Source organism: Odocoileus virginianus, chromosome 20 (genome assembly GCF_023699985.2).
Source record: "Odocoileus virginianus isolate 20LAN1187 ecotype Illinois chromosome 20, Ovbor_1.2, whole genome shotgun sequence".
NCBI lineage: Eukaryota > Metazoa > Chordata > Mammalia > Artiodactyla > Cervidae > Odocoileus > Odocoileus virginianus.
In genome coordinates this window covers 25,265,676-25,284,277 of record NC_069693.1, presented here as the reverse complement: position 1 = coordinate 25,284,277, position 18,602 = coordinate 25,265,676, and the positions used below count along the sequence as shown (strand labels likewise).

The 18,602-nt window shown below is 54.6% G+C and overlaps 2 protein-coding genes across 6 annotated transcripts in view; one reads left to right on the top strand and one right to left on the bottom strand.

The window, feature by feature from the left end:
• PRMT7 (protein arginine methyltransferase 7) overlaps nucleotides 1-7,423 on the top strand; it is a 39,760-nt gene extending 32,337 nt beyond the window's left edge. The window contains exons 12-18 of one of the 2 annotated variants that reach the window (XM_020885080.2): nucleotides 234-281; nucleotides 966-1,055; nucleotides 2,168-2,329; nucleotides 3,546-3,620; nucleotides 5,786-5,946; nucleotides 6,872-6,968; nucleotides 7,197-7,423. In XM_020885080.2, coding sequence (XP_020740739.1) covers nucleotides 234-281; nucleotides 966-1,055; nucleotides 2,168-2,329; nucleotides 3,546-3,620; nucleotides 5,786-5,946; nucleotides 6,872-6,968; nucleotides 7,197-7,376 — 813 coding nt within the window. In that variant the 3' untranslated portion in view covers nucleotides 7,377-7,423. The remainder of the gene's footprint in view (nucleotides 1-233; nucleotides 282-965; nucleotides 1,056-2,167; nucleotides 2,330-3,545; nucleotides 3,621-5,785; nucleotides 5,947-6,871; nucleotides 6,969-7,196) is intronic. The other variant, XM_070451103.1, reaches the window with a different exon arrangement.
• A 1,008-nt stretch (nucleotides 7,424-8,431) lies between these two features.
• The window catches only part of SMPD3 (sphingomyelin phosphodiesterase 3), an 83,360-nt gene continuing 73,189 nt past the window's right edge, over nucleotides 8,432-18,602 (bottom strand). For all 4 annotated transcript variants that reach the window (XM_070451104.1, XM_020885082.2, XM_020885084.2 and 1 more), the window contains exons 3-8: nucleotides 14,755-14,830; nucleotides 14,491-14,646; nucleotides 13,892-13,981; nucleotides 13,635-13,698; nucleotides 11,734-11,893; nucleotides 8,432-11,473 (exon numbers count right to left, since the gene is read on the bottom strand). In XM_070451104.1, the coding sequence (XP_070307205.1) occupies nucleotides 11,372-11,473; nucleotides 11,734-11,893; nucleotides 13,635-13,698; nucleotides 13,892-13,981; nucleotides 14,491-14,646; nucleotides 14,755-14,830 (648 nt within the window). In that variant the 3' untranslated portion in view covers nucleotides 8,432-11,371. The remainder of the gene's footprint in view (nucleotides 11,474-11,733; nucleotides 11,894-13,634; nucleotides 13,699-13,891; nucleotides 13,982-14,490; nucleotides 14,647-14,754; nucleotides 14,831-18,602) is intronic.

Below are 18,602 nucleotides of genomic sequence, written 5' to 3'. Positions count from 1 at the left end.
GGGGATTGTGAGCACAGATGTAGTTGGTTAGGTATTGTCCTTTGCTTTGGAGTTGCTTTTCATGTGGGATTATGGTTTCCCAGCCAGGGATGGCACCCATACCCCTTGCATTGAAAGTGTGGAGTGCTAACCCCTGGACTACCAGCGAAGTCCCTGGAATTGCATTTTAATCTGTATTCACTTTCTCTGTTGAGTGCATCTCTTACAACTAATAGCATGATATTCTTTTTTAGGTATTTACAATAGAGAATTCAGCAGCTTCTCATAGACTGATGAAAAAAGTAAGTGATAATTGTTGTTATTGAAATAATGTGGGGACCTGTGGGGCTTGTCTTCCTGAGTCTGGGATCAATTGCTTTGAATCAGTGTCAGTGCTAAGGGAACTGGGGGAAGTAGCAGCTGCCAGTGACTCTCTCGTGATTCCTGGGTCGAGAGCTGGCCTGAACGTCTTCTGGAGCTGTTGTTGAATAGCAGCGAGCAAAGTTTAGACTGTACTTTGTGTTTTGTGGCTGAAGAAGTGTAGGCTTTTCTCCTCACTTCACTTAAAACCGAAAAACCAAAACTCCTTGCAGTGATAGAGCTAAAGTTATTGTTTCTGGGGCACCAGCACCCGGGCAGTCACTGCTCACAAGCTGTCCTGACTGCTTGGTTCTGTGCTGGTGTTTCACATCCCGGCCAGTGACTGGTTTTGATTTCCTTTTGAAGGATAACCCACCCCACCAGGACTACAAGCCTACTTCTGAGCCTTGTCAGTGTGCCTGCAAGAGACGTTTCTATTGCTCTTAAGACATTTTGCTCATGATGTCACCTGCAGTCTGTAGGAGGCCTTTGGAGGGGAGAAGTTCAGCAGAGTAGCTGAAAGTGGTGCTCCAGAACCGTTTGGCCAGAGAACTGCACACAGATAAAGTAACTCTGAGTTGTGTTCTTTTTCTCAACAAAACCAACACTTTTGTTTTCCCTCTAAGATCTTCAAGGCCAACCACTTGGAAGACAAAATTAATATAATAGAGAAACGGCCTGAATTATTAACACCTGCAGACTTGGAGGGTAAAAAGGTGAGTTGAGAGTGCTGTGCATTTGCTCTCGAAAGCACAGCTCTGAGATGGCCTGACTGCCTCCTTCTCTGGGTCTCACCATGGGTCCCCCACTGTTGAGGGTGTGATGAGGTTCGCAGAGATGCTTGATGAATGAATACTTGCTTTGCTCTCCAATCGCTGCTCCTTATAGCGAGAGCAGAACGGCTGTGCTGGGATGGGCAGAGACACATAGTGTCCCCTCCCTTTTTCCATCACAGCACTGCTCCTGAACCCAGGCTGGTAGTGAGATCCCCAAGTCCCAACCACTAGGCCACCAGGGAACTCCTGAGATTCTTTCTGAAGCACATTCCTTCTCATATTAAACCCTGATTAAAGCTTTTAGTGATCCCCTCTTGCCTCCAAGGCATAGTTCAGTCTCCTTTTCCTGTTATCAGCTAGCTTTGGGTGACCTGGCTCCTCTCCACTGCTCTGGCCTCATCCTTTACTATCCTACCCCACCTGTTCGTCTGGCGAGCTCCCAGAAGAGCCTTGCTCTCATTGTCATTCACACCCCTGCTTTGGCCTCTGCCCATACCTCTGCCTGGACTCCCCGCTCTTTTGCTTTTCTGTCTCCTGTTCATGCATTTATTCATCTGATCAACAAACTTTCACTGACATCTGCTCTGGGCCAGGCACTGTGTTGGGAATACTGTGCTGCCAATGTCCCCACTTCTCTGGTCTCCTAGCCTGGTGAGGGAGACGGACTAGCGCTGATAATAAATTGTCAGGATAAAGCTTTGAGTAGGATTTCCAGGATGCCATCCTGGAAGTTCTTCCTGAAGCCCTTACTTCTAGGGTCCCACTGTGAGCCCCTTCCTTGCTTCTGTCAGAGCCTACCACACTCTGAGGACGGCACCCAGCCTCCTGTGCTCCCCTCTTTCACCCTGCACTCCTGAGGGCAGGGCTCATGTCTGTTTCTCATCTTTGTATCCTCAAGGGTAGGTGCAGGCCTTGACGTGCATGTGGACTCACTGACTGACTGACCAAGTGGGTGAATGAATGAAAGAATGAATGTGCCTGTGAAACTTGTCCTTTACTCCTCAGCTGAATCCTTCTGATAACCTGGGCCTGCTTCTCTCTCTGATCGGCAGGTTTCTCTCCTCCTGGGTGAGCCTTTCTTCACCACCAGCCTGCTTCCATGGCACAACCTGTACTTCTGGTATGTGCGGACTGCTGTGGACCAACTCCTGGGGCCTGGTGCTGTGGTGATGCCCCAGGCCGCCTCACTGCACGTGGTGGTCGTGGAGTTCAGGGTAGGCCACCCAGAGGTTTTCTTGGCAGGGGGTGAAGGGTTGTTTTCTTGTGTGGACCTTGGGTGCAGATGGAACACCTAGGGTCTTCGTGGTTTGAACCTCTGTTTTTCTGTATCAGCACACCGCAGGGCTGAATAGAAGAGGCTCGCCTTTATAAAAATGAAGTAATTTGGCACATGAAATGGAAATGGCTGTGTGTTGTCATTTTACAATTATGGCTTATCAGGATAATTTTAAAATATAAATTGAGAGTTTCAGGAGACAAGCTGTGCAGCTTGCTCTGCTCTCATTAAGGGCTGAGGCTCCAGTTGTTAAAAGCATTTTGAGATGGGCGAGTCAGCTTCCCTATGCAAGAAAAATGGAAAAGCTTCATTTTCATTTTCTCATCAAAGCAGAACCATAGTCACAAAGTCATTTTGGGAAAAGTATTTTTTATTAAAAGGATTTTTAAATGCTTTTAACCTGAAATATAGAGTGAACTTCATTTGATGTTTCTTTGATAAGGATGGCTTTACCCACTGGTAGCTTAATGGTTCTGTCACTTAACTTTTTGGCCATTTCTTCTGCGTTACGTATTTACTTGACCAGATTTCCTCTGCGTTACGTATTTACTTGACCAGATTTCCATGGGAATTCTGGTTTTCATGGCCAGTGAGGAACTAGGGAGAATGATGCTGTTCCCAGGCATATGTCCAAGAGACAGAGGACACTGACTTGACTGGCTTGAGTAACCTCTGGTCTCCTTCTAGGATCCTGTTGTCCTCAAACTCTCTTATGGGCACAGAGGCTCAAGAAGTGGTTGACAGACTTCTTCCCAATGAATCAGTGTTCAGGATGGACAGGGAGGGGTTAGAGAGCCTGTCTAAGTAGCTCTGGTCAGCTGTCCCTCAGTGAGAAGGCTTGGGATCCTGAGAGGCTTTGCAGGTCTGAGGAACCATCCTGGGTCTTTGGTGTCTTTGGGTCCCTTCAGCTGTGGGAGTCTGTTCCAGGCCCATGGGAGCAGCAAGACGTGCCTCAGGTTTGGAGTTGGGGCAGCCCCAGCCTCTTACCCTTCCTACTCCTGTCACCACACTTGCGTGTGCCTGAGTGGGTGTCGACATTTATGTGCTGTCCCACAGAACCATGGCCATGCCTGCCCGCCCACCCCCATTGGGTGGGTGTGGGTGTTGGCGTGCCCTGGCTGGTGGGTGTCAATGAAGGCTCTACCTCCTTTCAGGACCTGTGGCGGATCCGGAGCCCCTGTGGTGACTGTGAAGGCTTCGATGTGCACATCATGGATGACATGATTAAGGTATGCAGGGCCGCAGCTCCCGCCACAGTGTTCCATCCACACTCCATCGGGCCACAGGCTTCTGAAGGGGATGTCTGGCTTCCATGGAGGGACCTGGGTTGGGCAATGTGGGGAGTATGCAGAGAGCTCCTCTGTTGGGGGCAGCAGAAGCAGGCATACCTGTTCTACTTGGTTCACCGTGAGCATGAACCTGAGAGCCACTGCATCTCCAAGTCTGTCTGGTGTTAGGCCATTCTCAGCCTGGGGCTATAACCCCTGAATCAGAATTTTGGGCTGGGGCCCGTCTGTCACCAGACCACTGGAACCACTCTTGCCAGTGTCAGCAGCTAGTTCTTTTTTGGGATGGCCTCTCTAGAAGGTGATTTTGGCAACTTTCTGAGCCAGCTGTTTTCATTTTGGGGACTCCATTTCAGGGGAAGGTGCTTGAGGATGGAGGTGGGTGGGATGTAGAAGGAGGGTTCCTGCAGGGTTATCTGTACATTAGCAGGGGATCCAGTCAGCCACCACCGTCTGCAGCTCCCAGAAATGAGGGCGGTCATGAAAGTGCCAACGATACTTGACCAGGATAGATGTGAAGAGTCACGAGTCCCGTGAGAAGGGCAGGACAGAGAGCACCATCACATTTTTATGTATTAAGAAAATCCACACATGCAATAACTAAATGGAAAGTACAAAGTATATACAACATTTAAGAAAATTTTTAATTATTAAAAAAATTACACATACAGTGAAAAGGGGGTGAAGTAGCAGGCACCAAAATGTTAGTTCTGTGATGGGAAGTGGTTAGTTTTTCCTCCCTTTTGCTTCTTTTTGTTTACATTTTCTACAGTGATTGTGGATTCCTTGTGTAAACATTTTTTAAGTAAAACAAGTCCAGTGGACATTTGCAGTTTTTCATCTTAACCTGCCTGCCCACAGCAGATCACTGACTGTACCATGCTCCTGGGAACATCACACACTCAAGCTCCCTCTGGCCACTTCTCAGGCTCCTTCCTGGATTCCTCCCCTCTTCTTATCCCCTGAGGTGTCCTGTGTTCTAGGGCTCCCCTAGGTCCCTGCCCAGATCCCTGTGGCTGTCTCCATTCTCTCTCTTTGCTGGCCAGTTGCCTCCTCTGTCCTGAGCTCTGACCAAATAGCTAAGAGCAGTGACTCCACTGAGATGTCTTCAGGCGCTCCTATCCACTGCCTCCAGAACACCTGCTCCTCCTCCGCCCCTAGTCTGGCCCCTCCCAGTGCTGCTATCCTAGACCTGCTGTCACTTCATACCTGCCGGCAGGGCTCAGGGCCCCGGCAACCTCCCAGACAAGCCTTCGCCTTCTCATTCAGCTGGTTGTTGGGTTCCATAACCATCAGGTCCTCTGTGAACAAGTTTTATTTCCCCACTGTTACTTGTCTGGGCCACTTATATCTCGTGTCTGACTGTATACCCCGCTGCTTCTCCCGTCAGCCTTTCTCCACAGGGAGCTTAAGTGAATCTGTAGATCTGAAGTCTGCCCCTGTCTGTCCTCTGCAGGAAAACCCTGAGCCCCCACCTTCGCCCCTGCAGCCAGCCCCCGCCACTCTGCTGGCTGCACTCTGCTCTCTGACTATTCCCTGCTGGGCTGTGTGCACTCTGCTCTTTGCTGCCAGCTCCTGGGTAACCTTCAAGAGGCAGCCTAGAGGTCACCCTTCCGGGCAGCTTTCCTGCCCAGCCCTGTTCTAGCCAGTCAGTGTCCCCTGGACACTGCAGTTGTTCCCCAGTTGTCTCCTTCTAGACTGGTAGCCTTGTAGGGTGGTGATCTGGCAGCTGTAGTGATCAGTAAGGGTCACTGAATGGGCAAGTGTCCAAGTGATGGGTGATTTCACCAGTGTAGGCCGTTGGTCAAGGTAGCTTGTGAGATGGGCAGTGGCTTTGAATTTTAAAAGGCAGAAAATGAAGCTGAGTGCCTTGCTGAGGAGATTGCTTGTGAGTGGTGCCAGAAGCCAGCTGGTCTGGCCAGGCACCTGTGGTCTTTTATAGGGGTCCACTTGCCCCACATGACCATGGCAGTTACCGTGAGGGACCAGGGCCGTGGCGATTAGGGACCACTGGCATAGATAAACTCTGGAGATGGGGACAGGAGCCCCTTGTTTCCTGGCCACCTGGCTCTATCTCTGCAGACCCCCGCCTTCTCTTCCCTTCTCAGCGTGCACTGGACTTCAGGGAGAGTAAGGAGGCCGAGCCCCACCCACTGTGGGAATACCCGTGCCACAGCCTCTCCGAGCCCCAGCAGATCCTGACCTTTGATTTTCGGCAGCCAGTCCCCCTGCAGCCTGTCCATGCTGAGGGCACCATCGAGCTGAGAAGGTGAGCGGAGGCTCCAATGTCGGGGAGTGAGGAAGGAAGTGGCAGGGCTTGCTTTCTAATAGTTATTGCCTGAGTGGCTATAAGCACTTACTTTGGCCACTTTCATATAGGTGGGATGGCTGTCCTTGTCTCAGTCTTGCCCTTCTTCAAGTGGCCCTGAAATGTGTGGGGGTCCCCATAGCTTCTGGGTAGGGGAAAGAGCCAGAGTGGGCTTGCTCATCCTCCCATATCTGAGGCTCCCTTTGAGCTTAGCCGCATGTTACACACAGCTGCAGAGAAATGTGAGTTTGGTTGCTATGGTTACCCATTGGACCATATTCTTTCCTGAACCCTCCTGGGAATTGAAGCAGCTTAAGAACTGGCAGGGGCTATCGTCTTGCTACATGGTCGGGGCTATCATCTTGCTACATGGTCAGGCCCATCCAGCTCCAGCTCCCTTCACGGGGAGGGGCGTCTGCTTCCTGGAGGAAGCCACCTCTTGTAACTGGGTGAAGGCCATGAGCCTAGAGCCCCTTGGGGCTCCTCTGACAAGGAGGAGGCAAGGCAGCTGCTTGTCTGTGCCTGCTGCCCAGAGTTATCTGGGAGCGATCTAGACTTCGATGCCTGGACTGCTCTCTCAGCCTTCTGGGCCAACCTTTCCATGATCTCAGGCGGAGGAGGCCAGGCTGGCAGCCAGCTGGCCCTGCCCCACGGTTACTCTGAATACTTGGCCAGACTGTGGGGAGTGAGTGGGCACTTTGGTTGCTCAGCAAGAAGGCCACTTTTACTGAGTGGCCTTCATTCAGTCTTAGGAGTCTCCTGACAGGGCAGGATGGAAGTAGAGAGGATGAGTAGTTTCTGAAAAGCAGAGAGCAGCCATGGCCATGCCAGTCTTTCGTGCAGCCGTTTGTTTCTGGTCCCTTTCCACCGCCCACCCCATCTCTAGGCCCGGGCAGAGCCACGGAGCTGTCCTGTGGATGGAATACCACCTGACCCCGGACAGCACAGTCAGCACTGGCCTCCTGAAGCTTGCAGAGGACAAGGTAGTGCTCTGTGCACAGGTCCCTGAGGAGGTGGACCCTGAGAGCAGGTGTCGTCATGCCAATCCTGTGTGCTCTGGGTGTTCCGGGTAGTGACTTCTCAGTGGTCCTGGGCCATCCAGTTCCGAACAGCAGTTTCTCACTGCAAGCTGCCTGGGCTGGAGGCTTGCCAGGAGGGGGCTGACTGGGACATCAGAAGCCCTCACTGCCTTCTTGCTGCTTTCTCTGCAGGGGGACTGTTGCTGGAACCCCCACTGTAAGCAGGCCGTGTACTTCTTCAACACCACACTCGACCCCAGAGTGCCGCTGGGCAGCCCGCAGACCGTCACCTACACTGTGGCGTTCCACCCCCACACTGGAGACATCACCATGGATTTCACGCTCTCAGATGCCCTGGACCGTGGGTGCTGACCCTCACTTGTTGAGAAATAAAGTGGAGGAGGGCTCTGGGCTCTGAATGGTGGCTTTCTGTGGAGAAAAGTGAAGGCACCTTGCCTTTTAGGACCCATATTGGCCTCGGGGATTGGAGGAGACCACTTCCTATTTTGTGTTTTTGTTCTGCTGGCTCCTTGCTCCAGATGTGGCAGGAAGTGGGGATTACTTTGGAACTGAGAAGGGCCCAAGGAGCCCACCCGCAGTGGTTTTTAAAGTGCTCAGAGAGCTTCATGGCCACAGTGTCCCTCCTGCTCTCCCTGGGAGGGAGCCAGGGCTGACTGGGCTGGGTGGGTCTGCTACTCTCCTGGAGCTGGGCCAGCCTGGCCTCGCGCTCTGGGTACCTTTGAGTCCACCTGCCCACTCCAGCTCAGAGAGGCTCCTAGGGGCAGAGTTACTGATGTGGCTAGGCTCTGGGTCTTGAAGACCCTGGTGGGGCCAAACTGAGAACCAAGTTCAGACTCTTTTTGTTTGCTAGGTAATGGCCCCAGTCCACATTTGTAAGGGTTTGGCCTCCATGTGCAGCAGCAGCAGGTGACCAAGACCAGCACCTGAACACCAGGCTGCTCTTCTGAAGTCAGGGTGGAGGCTGTCCCAGAACAGTTAAGACGCAGATCCAGGATACCAGCTGGCAGGAGGAGGGAGCCTGAAGGTACAGCCCTTTCCCACGTGCCCCCCTTCTAGCAAAAGGACCTCATCTCCCAGCAGCCTGGGCAGATGGGTAGTAGTGCAGGCACCCCAGTTTCACCTTGCCAGAGGACAGGGAGTCCCAAGGGGGCCGAGTCTGGCTTCTTCTCACACACAAGGCCCCATTCTGCTGTTCACTCTAGTTCCAGAGGGAGTAAGAGAACCCATGTGGCCTGGTTTTTGAGTGGTTCAGGGCAGACTCAGGCTGTGCTTATCCCATGGGGAAGGTCAGGAAAGGTAGGCCCTGCACGGCGGTCTCCCCATAGCCCCGCCTGGCTGCCTAGCCTACTGGAGTCAGAGCAGGGCCCAGACCAGCTTTTCACTCAAATAAGTGCAGAACACCAGCCTTGAGCCTCACAGTTTTATTTTTTTTTTCCTCATTATCCATCCTTCTTTTCAGCACCAGTAAAGGAAAAAAAAAAACACTTCTCTTTTCAAAATACTTTATCAGGTGTAAAGATTGTTTTTCTTCTAGGGAAGAATCGTTTGGATAATATATTTGATAACATTTTTACCAAAACCTTAGGTGTGCTTACCATAGAAAACCCCTAATGTCCCATGAGGATACAATACAGAAAAAAATACAGAAATTAAAAAAGTGTTTTTTTTTTCTTTTTTAAAACAGTATTTCTAAATTTCAGCAAGTTAATACAATAGTTAAAAAGCATCAAGATTAATACCCATACTTAAAACTGAAGGTGGTTTGGACAGATGAAGTGACCGTTTTTCTCTGAAGCTGACCTCTGCCTCCTGGCTTCTGTGGAGGAGGCTGGCCCGGGGCAGGTGCAGGGCCTTGGGGATTTAGGTGACACCTGTCCATCCTTCCAGGCCTAGATGCCACAGAAACATCTGAGATGTTCCTTTTTAAAAAATCGAAGTGGAAAAGTCTGGCTTGTACACAGCCCTGGGGGTGCACAGGTTTGATGAAACTCGTGGCTGAGCGATGGCGGCCTCAGCACTGAGGCCCCAGAGGGCGGCGCAAGGGGAGTGGGGAGGCAGGCAGGCCCTTCTCTGGAGACCAGGCAGGCTGGGCAGAGGCGACTGTGTTGGGACGGGAGAATGACTGAGGCACAGGGAGGTATGACTTGCCTAAGGCCGCCCCATGAGTAGGGAGAGAAGCATGTGCCCCGTGCCCTGTCTCCCCTCCAGCTGCCCCGAGAGGCCAGCAGCCCCTCTGAGGGCTGGAAGCTGTGCTGGAGTCACTCCACTTCAGCAGCCAGGCCCTGCCCCCGAGGCTCTCCTGGGCACACAGCTGGCTCACAGTCTGGGGCCTTGGCTCAGGCCCAGACGTCTGGGTATCACATCTACCCTGTTGAGCTCCACCTGCGAGCAGATTTCTGGCCACTCCTAGGATTGGAGGCCTCTGACCCAGGGAAGCCTAGCCAGGGCCCCAGGAGCCATGGCCCTGGAGGAGGGGTGCACTGGAGAGCCAGGGAGGACTGTACCCTGGATGGTGAGCTGCCCTCTTGGCTTGATGTGGGGGGTGGGGCTGGGGGCCTGGCCAGGGGAGTGCTCCAGGCAATGAAGCCCTCTGCCTAGCTGCTGCCCTGGCCAGGGGGCTTCAGACCAGCCCACACCACCTTGAGTGCAGCTCTTGGGAGTGTCCCCCTCCAGTGCAGGGCCTGGCCTCTGACTTTGCCCCTCTTGGTCCCTCTTGTAGCTCAGTGGGTGACAAGGCACAGCGTCAGCATATTGGCACCAGGAGGCTCCTGGTAGCAGAGTCCTGGTACATCCCCAGCCTCGTTGGGCAAAACTGGCTTCAAGCCAGGTGGCACGTTGGTTGGGGCGCTGTGAGGAGGGGAGACCAGTGGGGGTTGTTAGTAACCCCCTGAATTGGAGGGGCCTTGCACCTGGAAATAGACAAAACCCTCCCTGTGTGACTGGGGGTGGGGGGCGTCCCCAGGTGTGTTTAAAAAGGCAGGTGGGCAGAGGCAGTGCTGCCATGGGGTGAGGAGCTATGGGCTTCCCCTGCAGGCTCTGCCGCACTGTGCACAGGTACCCGGGGCTGGCCCTGGCTGCGTGGTGGCAGACTGGATGTCTGTGCACCTGAACACCAACCAGTACTGCTCCCTGCGTGGGCGAGCGGTGGCCATCGGCCTTGCCACCCCCAGCCTGCATGCTGGTGAGGTGACTGGCTGCCCTGTGCCTTGACCCCCAAGTCCCTTCATCCAGGGCTGGGGTCACTGTGGAGGATGGGCCTAGAAGGACAGAGCCGCAGTTCCCCCCCCCACCCCGATGCAGGGGGATGGTTCCTGAGCTCAGCCAACACGCGGATGGGACAGTCACCAAGGGAGGATTGGTCCTGAATCAGAAGGGTGTCCGGAGGGGAGACAGGATCAGGCAGAAAGAGAATGTGTTGGTTCTGACAGAACAGAAGCTACAAATCTTACCGTTTTCAAAACCATAAGTCCCCCTCCCCCCTTAAACCGTGAGTGGCCCTTCTTCCTGTTAAAAAAAAGGATGCTGTCTCCTTAGAGTCCTGTCTGTGGCTCCATGGCCCACGTTGGAGTCTCCAAGGGAGGCCCTGGGCTCTGCTGTGCCCGGGGAAGGGAGCCCCTTTCAGGAAGAACAGCGTTCTCCCTTGTGGCTTGCAGACCCTTTAAAGTGAAGGGTTATTTTTGTTCTTTTTCTGTTTTTCTTTTTAAAATGTAATCGCCCTTGAATGCAAGACCCTGGGAAAGAGCCCGGGCTCGCTGGTAACTGGACACAGCCTTCATGGTCCCTGCTCGTGAGCTGTCCAGGCTGGAGGCGGCGAGCTGGCGGTCCCGTGTCCAGGAATGCTTCTTTGGCTGGTTCTGATTGTGTTTGGAGTTTGGCCTTGGGTGAGGCCCGAGTGAGGGGTCTGTGGCTACGGTGTGGCACGTGGCATGCGGGCAGCGTGCATGCGAGGGTGCAGGCATGCGAGACAACATGGCAGCAGACAGAAACAATGAACCCTGGACGAAGCTTGAGAAGAGATACAAAGAGTACAGAAACCCGGATCTCATACTAACCCATGGGTTATAAACTAGGTTGTGCTGTAGATTTGTAGAAAATCAACGATTCGAAAGAATGGCACTGGTTGGGCAGCCGGCACTCCCCAGGCCGGCCTGACCCCTGTCCATGGCGAGTGCCCAGAGGTGCCGGGCAGCGCTGGTTCCAGCCCACCCAGGACTGGCCGCTGCTCTCCCGGGCCCCTGCCCTCCTCCGCCAGCACCAGTGGTGCTCGCTGGAGGGGACATGGCCAGGGAGGGACTGCGACTCAAAGGGCTGGCGGAAGCCCCGCTGCTCGTGGTGACTGGGTTGGTCTATGCCTCGTCGTCCCCTGCAGACACCATCAGTCGCATGGCCACTGGGAGGTGGTCCGTCAGGCCTGACAGCTGGGTGATAAAACTGAATTCTTCCACCTCCTGCGGGAGTGGGGAGGAGGGAAGGAAGAAACATCCCTGTTAGACCCAGAGGGCATCCTATAAAGCAGGGGCCTGGCTTGGACCTTCCTGAAGGCAGAGAGTGGGAGAGTGTCCTTGGGGGCCCCAAAGGCCTGCTGGACTGGCACGTCCCACTTTCAGAGGAGAGCTCAGTGCTGCCAGAGGGTGTAGAGCAAGAATGCCCTGCTACGGGCCCAGCCTGGCTGCCCAGCCCAGCCCAGCCCAGCCCAGCCCAGACTCACAGCCTTCCAGTCCGGGCACAGCCCCTCCTCCCCGTGCAACATGTAGTCGATGCGCCTGCCGTTGCCTTTCAGCAGCTCTTTGCGTCCCTTCTGGCCTCCGGGGCTCTTGCTGGTGGGGAAGGCGAGGTACTCCCGGCGGCCTTCCTCACTCTCCAAGACCCTGCCCACGCAGAAGGCACAGGAAGGCAAGGTGAGCACAGCCCCAGCCCCATGTCCTGAGGGTGGAGCCATGTTCCTGTCCCCCAAGTCAGACCAGACTCCTACATTTAAGATCTGTCTTCTCCGTGAGCCCAGAAAGGGACTGGTTTGGATAGAGACTGGATCCGAGCCTGTGAGTTCCTGACTGACTTGAGCCACTGCCTGGAAGTGTCCCGTGTCCACCTGGGGTTAGCAGCACTCACATTCCCTTTCTGAACTAGGACGTTGGCACCACCCAACGCCTGTAACCAAGCTGCGGACAGAACTGCCCACCCCCTCTCCAGGTAGGGTTGTGCTCTGAGCCAATAGGGTCCTGTTTGGGGGGAACTTGATCTTTGCAGTGAACTCCAGAGACCCTTCTGGAAGTCCCCAGGCCCCCCATGTCTCCCGTTTCAGGTCAGCAGGGGGCCAGGGGAGCCAGGAGAGCGCCCAGACCCCATCCTAGGACTGAACTCACGTGTCAGTCTGTCCCCAAGACCAGGTGTGTTAAGAAAGGAACAAAGTGGGATGCGGCTGTCGCCCCATTTCTCAGAGGAAGGAAACTGATGCAGTTGCTGGTCAGTTATACAGGGAGGGCAGGGCGCTCAGGTGGAATTACGCCCTGAATCCAGGTCTTCTGACTCCTTATCTGCCTTCTGCTTTCTGCCAAGTTTCCTCCAGAGTCCGAGCACCGTTGGGAATGAGCCTTCAAGGGACATCCCATCTCAGAAGGCAGTGTTGGGGCAAGAGGCACAGCCACCAAGAGCCACTACAAAGGCCCACCCACCCAACTAACGCCTGGACACATGAACAGGGCACCTGGACAGGCATGGCAGCAAACACGAGTTTTTGCAAGGTCTTTTATCAGCCTTGAGATATATACACTAATGACACACAGAACATCATTCCATCTCAGAAATGTAATCCATTTCTGTCCTTTGCCTTTGATAATTAATTCCAGCATCAGTGATCTAAGAGTTACTGATAAGTCATTTTTAAATCTTCATCTCATAAAAAGATAATCTTCTCGGCCTGGGATGATGTTTCAAATTTAGTCTATAATCTAATTAATTGGCTCAAATTAGCTGCAAGGAGCCATCGCTGGGGCTCTGGGCTGTCTCGGGCTGTGAATTATAAATTGGCTCTGCTGCTGGCCTCTCAAGTGTGTCCTTTTCAGAAGTCTCAGATTGAAGAATACAGTTTGGCTGGGGTGGATCTGCCTCTACTTTGACTGACTTCTGTTAGCTCCGTCTGTGTTTTTATTTGTCTGATTGCTGGGCTGCTGGCCCCCTACCACGGATGCCGTCCCCCAGGGCCCTCTGACAGGAATCTCTGTGGCGCCTGTCGTCGCCCTGGGAGGTTGTGGTCCTTTTTCCTGAGCCTGAGGCAGGCTGGGGCTCAGGGCAGGTCAAGCTGTGGTAGAATGAGCCCAGACTTGGGGTGCTGGTATAGGAAAAACCACCTTGAGACCCCAGGCCTCCTTGGGATCCTCTTTTTGGTAAGGACACCCCTGGGGCATGAGGTCCACCACAGCCTCTACCCACCGCCAACTTGCATCCCTGACGCTCTTAGCAGGCGTCTCATCCCGGGGAGCTGTGGGCTCTCATTGGCCCACACAGCCCACCTCTCCACACCTAGTCTGGGTCGGTGCTCATCCCAGACCTGGGAGCCGCGTGGGTCTGCCTACTCGCTTGACCATGGCACTGTGGATGCTGGGCGCTTACTTTTGCAGATTGTCAGGGGTGCACACTTCCTCATCATAGAGACCATCCTGGTCCAGCAGAGTTCCTGGGGACAAGGGGGTGAGAGAGGTTACTGTGGGCAGGAGGGGCAAGCCCAAGGCTTCTGCTGGCTGGGCAGCTCAGGGCCCCCTCCTCCCAATGGTGAGGTCTTGGGGAAAGGTCTCTTCAGGAAGCCCGTGGGGCGTCAGGCCTCGGCACTGCCCCTCCTGCCCCCGCGCCTGTCCCCAGCCCCAGCTCACCGATTGCCCATGGCTTCTCCTCCCCAGGCCCCAGGCGGCAGGGGTCCTTGTAGCGTGTAAACAGGGAGTGCTGCTGCTCCAGCTTGTCATCTGTGCAGGAAGGGAAGGAGTGCTATGGGGCTCAGGGTGTCTGGCATGCCCTGGAAGGCTACCTGCCTCTGGTTCCAGTTTGACCAGAGTCACCTGATCCCTGTCCCTCAGGTAACTGCTTCTGGGTAGGGTCTGTTCCCAGACAGATGGAGCTATGGTTCATCTGACTGGCTTTCTGTGTCCTTGAGAATGCCCCCTCTAACAGCTGTCAGAACTGTGGCTGGTACAAAGTAAGAGCTGAATACAGACCTGGTGAGTATCATGAACTAACCCCATTAGTCTGGATTTCAGAGACTCCCTGCCTTCACTGCCAGAGGTTTATCTGCAGGGCATCTCCTGACCTCCAGCAAGGTGGCCTCTAAACTCTAGGCAGAGCAGGGGTTCTTATTCTAGGATTTCTTGAGGGCAGAGAAATCATATTCTCACTAAACGTCCCACTTCTGTGCTCCCAAGGAGCAAAGCCCGTGCCTCCTCCACGGTTGACCCTAATGGGGAGGAGCCTGCCTCACCGGAGGAGCAGTTGTCAAAGTTAAAATCTCCGCAGATGACGTCAAACGCCACCAGCTCCTCGGGGTTGGCTGCGCTGGACGAGGAGGTAGATTTTCGGAAATCAGCCAGCCAGTCCTGAAGCATGTTCAGCTGCTCACACCGGATGTCACTGTCCTCTGTGGGGCGGAAGCACAGAGGTGATGAGGCTGCTGCCTGGACCCTGGCCAGGCGAATCCTAGCCCTCTGAAGACCCACCCCATGAAGCTCGGGCCCCTGGACCCTACCTGCCAGGGCGTGCAGGTGTGTGCAGGAGATGTACCCGACAATTCTTTGGTCCTGAGGTGTGCTTCCCACCTGCACCTGTGGGGGGGAGGAAGTGTTGGTGATGAGACCTAGAGTTAACATTGCTCTGAGCACAAAGGGATGCTGGCAATGCCCGACCCCAGCCAGGTCTAACCCTCAGAAACCCAGCTCTGTTGACTTCTGGCTAGCCTGGGGCCTGAGAAGAACAGCACATCACCTGCTTCTAGGAGCTTTTGCTCCAGTGTGGGAGGCAGATGCATGAAGAAATACCTGTTTTATGGCAGGGTGAATACCACCGACAGTTCATGCAGCACTTTGTGGGAGAGAGATGCAGAAACCACCACAGACCTCCTCCCCAGACTCCTGCCATCTCCTGACGACTGGAGTGTCCACACGAATGTCCCTCGCTGCTTTGTCCACTTGTGTCTGGTGCCTCCTTCCTCCTCCCCTCGGTCACACCCTGGACCTGATCATGACGTGGAGCCTGTTCCTCTAAAGTCTTAAGTCAGGCTCCCTCTAGGATGTGGCCCAGCCACATAGCCCAACACCCTCCTCCCGTGAGAAGCCTTGGACCTTGCTCTGTCGTCTCTTCCCAGTCTTTGCCTCTCTGGCTCCATGAGCAATTATTTTATCTGCTGCTTGGCCGTGGTGCCCATTAGTCCCCAGATCTGGGATGACAGCTGTGGCTGGTGTCTCCATGGCACCTGTCATGGCTGACCCCAGGCTCCCCTGTGACCTCTGCCCCATGCCCAGCGCTTCCTCCACAGGGGCCTCTTTCTACTTGCCCAAGCTTGGTCCTTGCCTCTTGTACTCTTCCACTGGAGACAGAGTCCCTGGCAGGTGGAGTGGGGCTGAGAGCTCCTCGCTAACTCCCTGCCGAACCACAGGTGACTCTGGCAGACCGTCTGCACAGGTTGGCATAATGAAAACAAGCACCTCAATTGTACAGCACAGACAACTCGGCCCCAGTGGTGAGTGTGGTGCAAGCCTGAGCCCTCATCAGGCTGTGGTTGGGAGGTGAGGGTTGACGACCCAGCCTCGGGTTCTCAGGCCCTCTGCTGGAGGCTCCATCTTTGGGCACCCTGACCAGAGGCCTCTGGTTGGATCCTCACCCTCGTCCTCTCTGGGCTTTCCTCCCTCCGAGCCTCAGCTGTCTTCCCCAAATTTTGCTAATCTATTCTGGCCTGGGTTTTCTGTGACGACGAGACCCTGAACTCTGGGAAGTCCCCAGGGAGCGTGACCATAGAGGCCAGTTCTTAGCTGAGGTGTGGCAGCAGCAGGGTGGGTGCCCCGGCTTCTACTGAGCACAGGTCTGCTTGTCCTCCAGCTGACGGTGGCCAGGACTCAGCACAGGCCCTCTGCTCCTAGAGCCTAGGGAGGCGTCCATCCTTCTTTCTATTGCTGAAGTCAGACTGGCATTCCCCTCCATGAGGACTTTCTCTTTATTAAACACCTTGAGCTTTCCACAGCTCTTCATCCCATTTCCCAGGGGGATGGATGTCTGGTTACTTGATAATGGGCCCAGATTTGGGACTGTTGATAAGTTCCTATGTTCACCATTCACTTCTTGCCCATAGTCCAAACCCACAGCTCAGCCCAGTGGTACTCCTGCCTCTGGAATCCCTTGGAAATCACACACCATTGGTGCCCCCTGTTGCAAAAACAACACAGTTTAAAACCACAGTGCTCCCAAAGGCCGCACGATGGTGCTCTCTGCATCCTCAGGCCAAGAGCCTGTTCTCTTCTCAACAGTAATACTCATGCCCGTCAGTACCAGACTGCTGCTTCTTGGATGTGGCCTTGCAACTATGAGGATTACACTAAAGTTAACACCATCGGTGGCTGGGGTCATGAGGCTCTGGTGACTGAGGCAGGTTGAAATCTGATCCTCACACCCAGCTCCTCCCCCTGCCCTACGCTACTTTCTGAGCTGGTCAGCGGCCAGCCATGTGATGTTTCTAGTGCAGGAGCCCCACACTCAGCACTTGGTGTCACCTCCCTGTGCCAAGCCCTGGGCGGGCACAGACAAGTGCAGGGAGGCCCTGCTGCTGAGGAGATCCCTCCCAGAGGGGAGACACCCAGCAGAACGTATGTCAGCCCTCCCACCCCCTTCCTCCAGTCAGTCCAAGATCTGCTTTATTATGTGTTGGGACTTATTGATTCCCTGGCTTGAGTCCTGGGGAGCCGCAGAGGCTCATGTTTCGCTTGCAAAAACAAACAATCACTCTGAGATGCTGTGCCTTTAGTCCTGGTGGGCAAAGACCGTCAACAGAGCAGGACCTAGAACCAGGCTCTTGCTCAGGAGGCAGAAGCCGGTCCAATCCCTCCCTCCCTTCTCAGGCGCCTCTCAGACCCTCTCCAAGGATGAGGAACTCAAGGAGTGAATGGGGAGGTGGGGCTGGGTGGGGAGCCCCAGGTGAAAGGAGCAACCAGGCCCTGCTGGGGCTGGCTCCTGAAACCTCACTTATTTCACTCCTCCATGTGGAGAGAGAGGCATGCTCTCGCCCACAGAGATGAGCTGGCTCTGGTGTGCCAGGCACCGCCGCTCCGCTCTTGAGTTCTGCCTGACAGGAGAGGTGGGCCGCTAGGCCCTGGGGCCAGGGCTGAGGAACCCGCAAAGGAAAGCTGGCTTGTGCTGGATGCCACCAAGGAAAGCTCCACCGACATAGGGTGACACATGGAGGCCCCTAAGAATGTGGCTGGAGCAGAGCTCGGGGAGGGTGGCAGGTGGAGGCTGGCTTCTCCCTGAGGCAGTGGGAAGAGGGTGACAGGAGTCAGACCTGACACCAGAAGGATGGTAGAGGAGGGAGGACAGCCCCAAATCTCAGAGGAATGGTGGCCTGAGCCATGACATTGCAGCTGGACATACAGGGTGGACCCAGAGGTATCTGGAAAGTGAAATTGGGAGCCTGGGGGTGGATTCACTGGGCTCAGGGTTACAGTCCTCAGCAAGTCTGGAAATGGAAGCTGCAGAGGCACCCCAGGGCAGGTTCCTGGGGCCGACTGCCCATGGTAACGACTCAGCAGTGAAGAGTGCTAGCTAAGTGGGGTTGTCTGCTCTGAGAGCTGCCAACTCCCAACTCAGGCTGGGAGCTGGGGAGAATGCAGCAGGCCTGGTGCTGCCAGATTTGCCAGGGCGGGGAGAGGAGCTGCAAACTGGGCTTTATGTGAAATAGCTTGATTTTTAAATGTTGGCCAACATGAGAAATTTTTTAATGGTAGGAACCAAATTAAACATATCTGCAGACTAGTTTTAGGAGGTAGAGGCAGAAGTGTTTAAAGGATGAGCAGGTGAGAAGAGGCCCGGAAGGAACAGCCAGAGAGCTAGGGGCTAGGAGGAAATTCCATGGCAGAGGGGCTGGCCCTGGTGTGCATGATAGTTGGGGTGCTAGCCTGAGGGGAGAGAGAGGAGGAGGTGGTGTGTGGGCTGGCAGCAGGGTTAAGGAGGACCCTGGCCTTTGAGTCATCTGTAGTAGGGCGGGTACAAGGGAAAGGGTACATTCCCCCACCCCCGAACTGACAGCATGTCGGCTCTTTCCCCAGAAAGTCACTCCGGCTGCTGAGACAAAAATACATCTGTGGAATGAAACACTGACGAACCACATACCAGAATGGGGAGGTTGGTCTCCTGTAAGAGGAGTGTCTTCAATTTCAGCATCTCAGGCTATGAATGGAGAGCTGGGGACCCCAGCTCTGGACCTGCTGAGCCACACAAGAGGCCTGAGCACAGGAGTGGGGGGGTCTGGGTGCTGGGCTGGGGCCCTGGCAGGCTCCGTGCAGATGATCTCCCTGGGCCCTCACTCCTGGGAGGAGCTTGGCTGACAGGCAG